At 41.8% G+C, this 10,485-nt stretch overlaps 1 protein-coding gene across 2 annotated transcripts; it reads right to left on the reverse strand.

Annotated features, from left to right (window-relative positions):
* Window positions 1–2,227: 2,227 nt before the first annotated feature.
* LOC146662709 (uncharacterized) lies at window positions 2,228–10,129 on the reverse strand. 2 transcript variants are annotated; one of them, XR_014913403.1, is made up of 5 exons: window positions 9,615–10,129; window positions 6,199–6,257; window positions 6,022–6,105; window positions 5,138–5,941; window positions 2,228–4,539 (listed from the first exon to the last, which is right to left on the reverse strand). XR_014913403.1 is itself a non-coding variant. In XM_085419311.1 (5 exons), the coding sequence occupies exons 1-5, from the start codon at window positions 9,983–9,985 to the stop codon at window positions 4,495–4,497; spliced, it is 636 nt and encodes a 211-aa protein (XP_085275437.1). In that variant the 5' UTR covers window positions 9,986–10,129; the 3' UTR covers window positions 2,228–4,494. The 2 variants fall into 2 exon arrangements, 1 of the variants encoding a protein (XP_085275437.1); XM_085419311.1 differs by having other exon boundaries at window positions 5,865–5,941.
* Window positions 10,130–10,485: the final 356 nt, after the last annotated feature.

Below are 10,485 nucleotides of genomic sequence, written 5' to 3' on the forward strand. Positions count from 1 at the left end.
GAAGTGCTTATGACTTACCCCCTGATTATTTGGATAGATGTGTATCAGTGGTTTGGTATGCAATACTAGTTAAATTGTGAAATACTTCTCTGTATCTGCAGTTATAACATCTGGAGTTCCACAAGGATCTATGTTGGGGGACTGTTGTTGTTGTTGTTGTTGTTGTTTTTCTTCCAGTCAGTTAGCCTGGTGAACTCAAACCCAGGACCCTCTTGCTGCAAGACAATGCTGCTAACTACTTTTAACCAATTTTAAATTTGACAAACAAATAGTTGCACACTTTGTTCTAACTCTAACATTCCCCAGATGTTACAGGCTGAACATCTGTTTTGTCAAACATTTACCACCTGCTGATCTCTGAAACTGTGGCTCATGGACAGTTTGCTGTTGTGTGTTTTTTAATGCAAGTATCAAAACCATGCTGGTACTGGTATTGGATCCATACTTTCTGTCCTTTAAGTTCAACATTCATGCACTGAATTGTGTTCATTTGTGTTAAATAAATCAGTACTGGTATCAGCAATACTGGCCCTGTATTTATTTGGTATCATATCAATACCAAAATTTGCAGCATAGCCCAGCACTACGGTGTGTGTAGACGGAGCCTGAGAAACATTCTGTTTTTCTCTCTCTATTTAATATAAAGTACATTAATTTAAATGTATTATGTAAATAACATTTACTTACTTACTAAGAATAAAGTCAAGACATAATTATGAGATTCAGATTTGAAGAACAAACAAAGAATAAAACCTAAACTATTCACCAGGTCGGTGTCTTTCAGGTGATAATGGAGAAATCTTCAGCTTACTTTATAAAACCCAGAACAATACAAACACAGAACAGAGGTCAATCGCAGGTCAGGTCTTTTTCAACAATATCAAAGATTACAAATCGCTTGTGAAAGACCCTTCATTGATTTTATGTAATACTCTTGTTAATGTATTACTTAAATTCATTCATTAAACAGCCAGAACAAATGACACAAAATGACATAACTGAATATGCATTGTTTAAATTTAATGAAATACTCAATAAGCCTGTTTTAAGAACCAAACCTTCTGCTCAGACTTTGTGTTTACAGTCTATTAACGGTACTTATTGTAAATAACTGTGTTTAATGTAAAGAGACGACTGATTTTAGTTTGTGCTGAACTTCAGTAGAACTAAGCCTTATGTTCATTATCAGTTAGAGCCCCTCCTCAGCCTTTTCTTCTTCTTCTTTGGTGCAACCCTATAAATACAGTGTACCCCTTTGGCCTCTCCCCTTTCCTACAATTCCCCTGTGGGAGGGGTTTGTGTCCTTTCTTTGTACAACACACATATACAGTATATTTAGCCACCCTGATGTTTCTGATTGTGTTTTTAGTTCTATTATTGTCATCACTGTGTCTGTCTTTGCTAGATGCTGTAAATGTGTAGTACGTGTGTGTCGCATATGTGTTATAGGCACAGTCAGTGCTAGCATGAATAGATAATTCTTGCTAGCTTGGGAGTTGTGGTGGGTGGAGCCAACCCTCTTCCCTGCTGTTTGTAGTTGGTTGTAGGAGCTGGAGCGAGCAGGTTAATGACTTGGAGGTCTTTGTTTCTTTTTACCTTTCATTGTCAGACACAGCATAACATACCTTCATACCGTGTACATTGTAACATACCTATAATAGATCCATATTTTGTAATATATCTATATTACTGCCAAAGCACTTTCTGGATGGATGCAAACTGCATTTCGTTGCCTTGTACTTGTAACATGTGCAATGACAATAAAGTTGAATTCTAATTCTAGCAACGCAGGAACACACCGGTCACATATACATATGATTTTACAATATGTTTTGGGTTTTTAAAACCTTTTTTGCATGCATGTTTGATTTATATTACTGTTCCCACAGCTTGTATCTTGGCTGTGTTTTTGTATTTTATAGCTTAGTCAATATGGTGCATACCTGCCAAAGAGCTTACAGATGGAGATTAGCTAGGAGCTCAATCTGGTACAAGGCATTTCCCTGTTGTGTGATCAGTGATTTTGTGCAGGCTCTGTAACATGCAAACGAACAAACAAAGAATGAAGTTATCCACCAGGCTGCTGTCAGCCTGGTTAAGCTTAACATTGAGTCTTTTTTCAAATGAAACATTAATCTGTGCTCTACAGCAGAAAACACAGAAAAGACAGGAGAGCTGCGAGTGCTACATGTACGATACTTTATTTGCAGTTTTTAGAAATGCGCTTGTTCAGCATGTGGCTCAAATATAACAAAGATCCGAACCCTAAATGACTTTAATTTAAATGACTTCAAACATGCATGTGTAGGCTTATCATTCAAATCTGATAAAAACCCGTTTGAAACGCTGGTGTTTTTATCCAAAAATCAAGTTTACAAAGATTTTATTGGTTTAAAGTTAATATTGTTTGTCTTGTCTTTATATAATAGTTTTTACTTTAATTACATTTCTTATATTTTCTCATTAAATGACCAGAAATTTGAATTTTTTAACACTGGAAAAACAAACACAAACATTCTAACGCTGAAATGTCTGAGCTTCCCCGGATCCCCTGAATGCTGCACCTGCTCCACAAAGTCGCCTCCCTATAAGGACTACAATCATGGCCTCACAAAACAATTACAGCTGCTTCCCTACAGCTGTCACGCATGCGCAAAGGTGGGTTTTAGTTGCCATATGACACATTTTAATTATGCGTTCGTGATACAGAAGAATAATGCTGACATTTAGCTTCCTGCTCTTTAATGTGTGTATGTGAAGGTTATGCAAAGAATTCAAAGAGCTCCTCTGACTTGCATTTGACTCATACTAATGAAACATTATAAAAATAACCACAGTCCTCCGGTTCACTGTGTCTGTGCTTCTCGCTGTGCTGTGATCGTTCTTCATGATGGTGTTTTCCTACTGGAAGCTGAATGCTCTCCAGTCACCTTTCCTCTGTGTGCAGTGTGGTGGTCAGTCACCGTTTACCCACCCTGAGCTCAGCCACAGCCTCTGAAACAGCCAGAACACGACCTCTGCTGGCATGGGAGGAAACACAAGCTTGGATTCTAGCAAGGAAGCAGCCTCATCAGAGTCAAAGGGAAGGTGAATCCTCCCCGACCATGTCCGCTGATGCTCCTGCTTCACGTTTATCAGTAAATCCTGAGACGCGGGAGGTAAATCAAAGCTTCAGGTGGCACTGATTCTTCACATGTGCGCATACACAGATATATAAAGTTTTACAAAATCTAAAGAAACAATCTCCCTCTCACCTCCAGGTGGTGTTGTGTGTGTCTTCTAAAAGCTTGCATCATCTACCACCTGACAATTTGAGTTTTTTATGTTTCTATAGCAGCCAGATGTTGGAGGTTTCTACTGCAGCTGGGCTGCAGGTAACTGAAACTGTTTGTTTATAAAAGAGTTAAAAAATTCTAAATAGAAATCAACACTGGCCAGATTCAGCAACCAGCGGCTCCACCCCAGACCGCTGCCTGAGCCACCAAGCACCAAACCCCTACGACCTCTCCTGTGGGTAGAAATCAGAACTCCGGACATGCCTCAAACACCTCGTGGGTGAGGCAGCCAGGTCCTACCTCTGAAATGTCATTGGAGGCAGTTTCAGAGTCGTGGAATAACACCGGGAAAACTTTACGATCTTCATCTTGAAGAGGAGTTTTTCTAAATGTCAAAGAGCACGAGCGCTGCTTTGCACACTGAGCTGTGACGCAGAGAGAGAAGCTGCTTGAACATTTATTGTAAATATTAAGTGAACATATTGTTATTGCGTCACCTGTCCTCTGTGCTGTCCACAGCCTGTTTATGTCAGTTCTGCTCTGTTGTGTTTGAATTACGTAAGAGTGAAGAGTGGCGTGATGCGTTCACAGGCCACACCTCAGTCGGTCAGAGGTGTTACCTGAGTCTGCTTGTTGCAGCAAACCTTTTATTTCCGGTGTTTGCAGTTTGAACACGTGGCTGCAGATTTAATGAAAACTTCAAATAAAATAAAAACAAAGGTAAAGAAAATGCATCAAAATCCTACAAAGAAAAATGAATCTAACCAAACACATCCAACAGGTGAAAGCCTGGAGTACCTGTGAGCAGTGAGCCAGCTTCTGTCTGTGTGTTAGCACACAACTCTTTATATTTATCACATTCGGGCCCGCGATGGTTGCAGTTTGAGCTGCACATATAAGATTCCCTGAGCTCCATGTTACTGACGTGATGGCTGAAAGCTCGGAGGAAGATGTTTGAATCATCGACCTGTTAATAAAGTTATTTCCTATTTCAACTTGGATAAAAAATACATTTTCATTTGACCACAAAGCTACTCACAGAACTTTGAAACAACCATAATCGAACCACTATATGACAACAACGGTGACATACGTGAGCTCTGACATCTGTTTGTTCATCTGTAAATATTTCACTAAAAAGACTTATTTAAAGTTTGCTCCTTAAATATGTGATTTATATGTTTGAGCTGCAGCGAGGAGTCGAGGCAGGAGGAGACGCTCAGCTCGTCAGGACGGACGTTTCCTCCAACACCGGCTTCTTCATCTGAAACGACATCGAGAGAAAAGTAACAGAGAAAAGTATTTTCTCTGTGAAATCTTCAGTCCGCTGCTGTTTGCTGTGATCGTACTGATATAACAACAGATAATGACCTGCTGGATGCTCAGAGTTTAAACGAGCTCAGGCAGAGCTTTCACTGGTGGAAGCAGCAAAGAGCTGCGTTCACTGACGACAGTTTTCAGAAGTGTTTCTGATCTCTGAGCGAGCTCCACCACAGAATCAGCTGCACCACCAAGTATTTTAATATTATGAACCGCAGATGATAATTAACTACACTCACTGCTTCATTAGGTGGCAGCTCAGTGTTTATTTCCACTCAACTGCTTGTTGCCAATCACATGAGAACTTCAGTGGATTTAAGTTCAAACTGAGCATCAGAACGAGGAAGAAAGATGATTCAGTATTTCAGAAACTGCTCATCTTCCCATACAACCATCGCTGAGGTTTACTGAGAATGATGGTCCAACAAACCATCTGGGCTCTCTGGGTGAAAATGCCATGATAGTAACTCAAATAATCACTCTGCAGGTCTGCAGAGGAGCATCTTTGGATGCTCAACACGTCGAACGTTGAAGAAGCTTACCAGAGCATTGTTGCTAACCTTGTCCATCCCCGTATGACTCAGTCTACTCGTCTACTCGGATGATGCACCACGTCACAAAGCTCAGATCACCTCTAAAAACTGGTTTCTTGCCTGTAATCTGGACTAGACTCCAGACTGAGCAGGAGATTCACATCATGGACGTCCAGATAACAAATCTGTGTGATGCTTTCATGTCAATAAGGACAGATGAATGTTTCCTTCTCATTGTTAAATCTGTGCTACAAAGAACTGAAGCAGCTCTGAAGGCAAACAGACGTCGAAGCTGATAAAATGAGCGAGTGCATCAATCAGGGAGCGTTTGTTCACACTTTTAAACACGTTACTGGTGTCGAAGTCAAAAGAACCACAGATTAAAAAACAAAATCATTTTAAAGATCTTTGAGATCACATCTTACAGAGGCCTCAGTCTGATCGCAGGCTTAGTCCCAGTACTTGGTTTCTGTAAGTAAACTGGGAAGCTGAGTTTAATGTGCTTTACTTCTATTGTTTCCAGTTAAACATGAGCTTTGACTACTTTGCAGATCCACTTCAAAGCTTTTATTAGAATTGAAGCGGATCGCCAAGCAGTTTAACTTGAATGTTGTAGTTTGGTTTTCTTCTCTGCATTTCAGGAAGTTTCCTGTTTTGTGAGAAGGCGGAGCCTTTGAATCCCACGTGGGATGGGCCAGGTGTTCAACATGACAAATAAGAAAATGAGCCGTCAGACCGGTTTCTGCTTCTTCTTCGCCAGCATCATTTCCTGCTGCTGCTTCGAGCGTACTTCCTCCAGACTCATGCAGCCGCCTGTTAGCGCACAAACAAACAGTCAGCGAAAAAAACAACTTTACATATAACAATTAGATCCGCAGGTCCCGCCTCCTCACCAACACTGCTGGGGTTGATGGAAACATACGCCATTGCTCGGCTCAGACGCAGCTCCTCTAAGGCGGCGAGCTCTGCCTCCGCCTCTGCTCAGCCAATCAGACATCACAAAACAAGTATCAACAGCGAAAATGATGATTTAAACAGCTCCGAGACGACGCTGATGAAATGTGACTCACTTTTCTGGATCTCTCTTCTCTTCTTGGGATTTGGGGGGATGACGGTGAAAGCTTTGTTACTGGAACAGGAAACACAAACTCTTTATTTCACTTTCCACGACTTTTTAAACACAAACACAGAATATGAGAAGAAAAAGTGAATCTCTAATCTGCTGATGGAGTAATACCATTTTTTAAACCACTGGCTGCAGACACGCTTCAGAAATCTCTTATCAAACATAAACTGTGATAAAACCACAGAAACAAATCTGCTTCTCCTCTGATGGATGGGAGGGTTCACGCCACAGTTCTGGCTGCGCTGGATTGTGGTCAGGTTGTTTATGTAGTCGCAGCCACAACCCGGCCGAGCATCAAGGCTCGAGTTCTCTCAGCCACCGAAACATTTCAACAGGATGCCACACCCGACATTCACATTTTTTCATTTAAGCAGAAAAATCTAAAGTGTGGAGGAGCCACGCAGACGCACCTGCTCAGGGTGGTAACGTGAGAGAACTAAAGCCCCGAAAACAAAACAAACCACCAGGACCTTCATCCTGAAAGGAAAGCAAACTAAAGCCCCACTGAGGGGGGGCAGGAATCAGAAGATGCTACAGCCCAGCCTCCTTTAAGCAGGGGCAGGACCATCATCCACCAGGTGCACCAGAGAGCGACGGAGGAGAGGGTGGAGGGGACAGGAAATCACAGGGGAAGGGTGTGCAATGATCCGCTTCTTCATCCACCTACTATTCTTTCCTCCCTCCTCACTGAAGGAGACCGGATGGTCTTCGTTAGTGAAGAGAAATAAGAAATAATGATTTTTATTTGTGAATCATTCTCTGGTCTTTGATTACATTTAAACTCATATTTCATCATTTCACTGGAATATTTTAAGGTGCATTTGTGTATTTGTGCACACATTTTTATCATGTGCAGGATATGGACCCAAACTCAGGAGTGAAGGTAAAACGTAGCTTTGATCTGACAGACTCTGGGACCTGAGGGCGAGGAAACACACAACCACAAGGGACGACTCAACGAAGGACAAGAGGACACTGAGACGGTTTCTACAAACACACGAGGGGATGAGTAACAGAACGACGCTGTGGGAGGTTAAACTAACCTGTAGAGACAAAGGACATTACCCGCCAAATTAAAACAGGAAGAGCAACAACAACAGGAAAAAACATGAGTAATTCAACACAAAGAGACAAACAGCCAGACACGGAAACACAACGGAGGCGCGAACAAAACACAAGCCAAAGTGAAACCAAGAGCAGAACTAGAGCTGAAACTAAAACCAAACAAGGAAATAAAAAACCCAAACACCAGACTGAAGTGATCCCAATGAGACGACCTGTTTAAATAAAGGATTAAATAATCAAAAAGAATCCATAAAACATCAGCTGCAGCTCTAATCTGAGCCCCTCTGGAATGAAATGAATTTCTCCAAGCATGACCTGTCTGTGTCCTGCTCTCTCTGTACGCTGTCTTGATGGATTCTTTTAATTCTTAAATTGCCTCTAAAGGAAAGAGAAATGAGGAGCCAGAGGAGGCTGCAGGAGGTGCTACAATCAAAGATGCACAGATGTGGTACGCAGCTGGAAAGCAGTGGGAGGAAGACCCTACAAATGAGGTGTTACCTTGGATTTAGAAGCTGTTATATTTAAGCTGATGGGAGAAAAAGATGAAAACAAATATGTGAATGTTTTTTTAATCCAGAGAGAAAAGCAACAAACTCCTGTGGAGATGTTGGGAACGTTTCCTGCCAGGTGTAAAAATAGCATATTTGAACAACTCGAGTCTTCTTTGTGCTTCAAATCGAAACCCCAAATCTGACAGCCGGCCACACTGTGTGCTGCTGTGACTCGGACATGCAGCAGTTCACCTGCAGCACTGTCGTGCAGTTGGTGGTAAAACATGCAGGGATTAACCTGCTGCACCAGATGGCTGCGTGAAACTTTACTGCAGGACTACACGTGAACGCCTTCCCCTCCAAACGCTGACCTGCACGCAGCCTCGGAGAGAGAAACTCAAACATTCAGCGTACGCAAGCAGCTATTTTAAATCTGAGGGGAGATTCATTGTCCTGATTCAATAAATGAAAACTTCCAGATTCATGCTAAATTATTTCTACTATCTCAGAATTTAAAAAAAAAAGAAAAAGTAGAACTGTTAAACAAAAGTTATGCAAACATCCAAATGTTTTTCCAAAGACAGCAGACATCTCTATAAGACAACAGAAAAAATGGCATTAAATACAAAACAATATGAATGCACTCATATCTCATAATTCACAGTCCCACCTCCTCAAGTCTCAGTTTTTACCCCATCTTAGTCCCGCCCACCATAGAAGTCGTCGAGGTAACAGAAAAAAATGATACTTCCTGCCCTCAGAGTCTCGGTGTGAAGCAGTTAAATACGACATGTTTGGCACAGCTGCGCTACAGACGGAGCGATCCTGACATATTTTTATTAAATTTACAGCATCGCTCAGTGTGGCAAGATAATCTCCACTGAAGCTCTCACAGCGAGTCAGTCCCCGCTGACTGCACGTCCAGCTTTACAGCAGAGAGAGGCCTCGATGGATAACTTCCTCCTTCATTTACACTGTGCAGGTGATCTTTGTCACTAATGCAATTCACTGAACTGGACCTGTGGACTGTGTTGGTGCTGCTGTTGTCTCTTAAAGCATAAATAAACACAATTACCTCACAAATAATCTGCTTTTGTGTTTGGTTCAGACCATCGTCTGACTTTTAATGAATGATAAGTGTTTTGCTTGGATATATTTGGCTGATATCAGTGTTTACGCGTTTCTATTACAAATATGCTCGTTTCTCAAAAGTCCAAGAGCTTCAAATATAATAAAAGGAAAAAATCAGGCTTCCCAACTTCCTGTCGCTTCCTGCATGCTAAATAATTTTCTTAATGTTTTTAACAGGAGACGCTAAAATATCAAATACTATCGTTCCATTTTTTGATTTCCACAGTTTCTGTGAGCATTGGTGACGCCACAGACTTCTGCGTCACTTTCAACACGCACAACCAGCAGCTTCTTGTTTAGGCTTCAACTTCACTCCATCTTTTCTATACAGCCTATAAATGTGTAAATGTGTAAATCTGCAGCATCCTCTGTGGACGGACTGAACATTATTTTGAGCATAAAAACATTTTTGCTGTGCTGTTTTTACTACAGTCAGCAGGATGTTTTTAATAGTGTTTCGTTTGTCTTTATTGTAGTCTATTTAATTTTACTGAGCTACTTCTATCTGTTTGTTGTGTTTAACTTTATTTTTCGATGCTGTGATGGGTATTACAGTATAATAATAAAGGCGTTTCTCATATCCATTCTCCCTTCACTGCTGTTTGTGAGTGGTGTTACAGATGGATTCACGTGGTCCACTGGGTGTCCACGAGGCCCCTCTGACGTATCTCACCTGTGGCTTGTTGCGTACTTGGCCTCCGCTCGCACTGTCCGCTCCTCTCTTTGATATTTGGGCTCCACGGCGGCATGATTGGCCCTCCTGCAGTCCCGGTTCGCTTTGGAGCAGTTCTGTGGAGGTTTGGGGGCAGTGGAGGTGGACCTGGTTCTCCTCTCGCTCCCTGGTTTGGAGGGTGACCCCTGCGGCCCGCCGGTCGGTCTTTGGCACCGCTCAGGCTGCGGGTTTCTCGGACAGCTGGAGGCGCGGCTTTTGCGCACAGCGGGAACTCGGAGCTCACTCTGCGCCTCTTTGGCCGCTTTGGGTCTCTCCTGGGTTTTCCTCGTTGTATCGACTGGTTTAGGCTTGATGACTTTAGTTCCTGGCATTTTTACCTCATTGGGATGTTTCTGTATCCGGTCTCGAAGGTTGGAAGGGACCCTTCATCATCATCATCATTTTCTTCTTCCTCGTGTGTTTAAACAACATGAACATTAAAATCTTCACTTTTCCTTCACTGGTGAGCCGGTTGCTATGGCGCGCATGCCTTAGCAACCCCCGAGTCAAGGCTGACAGACTGCAGGAAAAATTCTAGTTCATTATTTCAAAATAAAAGCGCAGCGAAAACGCTCCTAACGGGAAAAATGTCTCGGAGAGAAAAGAAGTCTAAATAATAAAATCTCTTTTACATATACAAGATATATTTTATTTATTTCACGGCATAAATAACAGAAAGTGACTGAAAATAAACTAGTAACAATGAAGATTGCACAGAGCTGTTGCTAATTACAGAAAGTAAAATTTGGTGCTTTCAAATCAGACTATCTACTCAGGACTTTGAGCTATTCTTGATCAGATTTATCAGATATATTCTACAAAATCTGCAGCT

The sequence above is a fragment of the Rhamphochromis longiceps genome, linkage group LG9, assembly GCF_057381845.1.
Source record: "Rhamphochromis longiceps isolate RC_006_pf linkage group LG9, R_longiceps_female_GT1.1, whole genome shotgun sequence".
Classification (NCBI taxonomy): Eukaryota; Metazoa; Chordata; class Actinopteri; order Cichliformes; family Cichlidae; genus Rhamphochromis; species Rhamphochromis longiceps.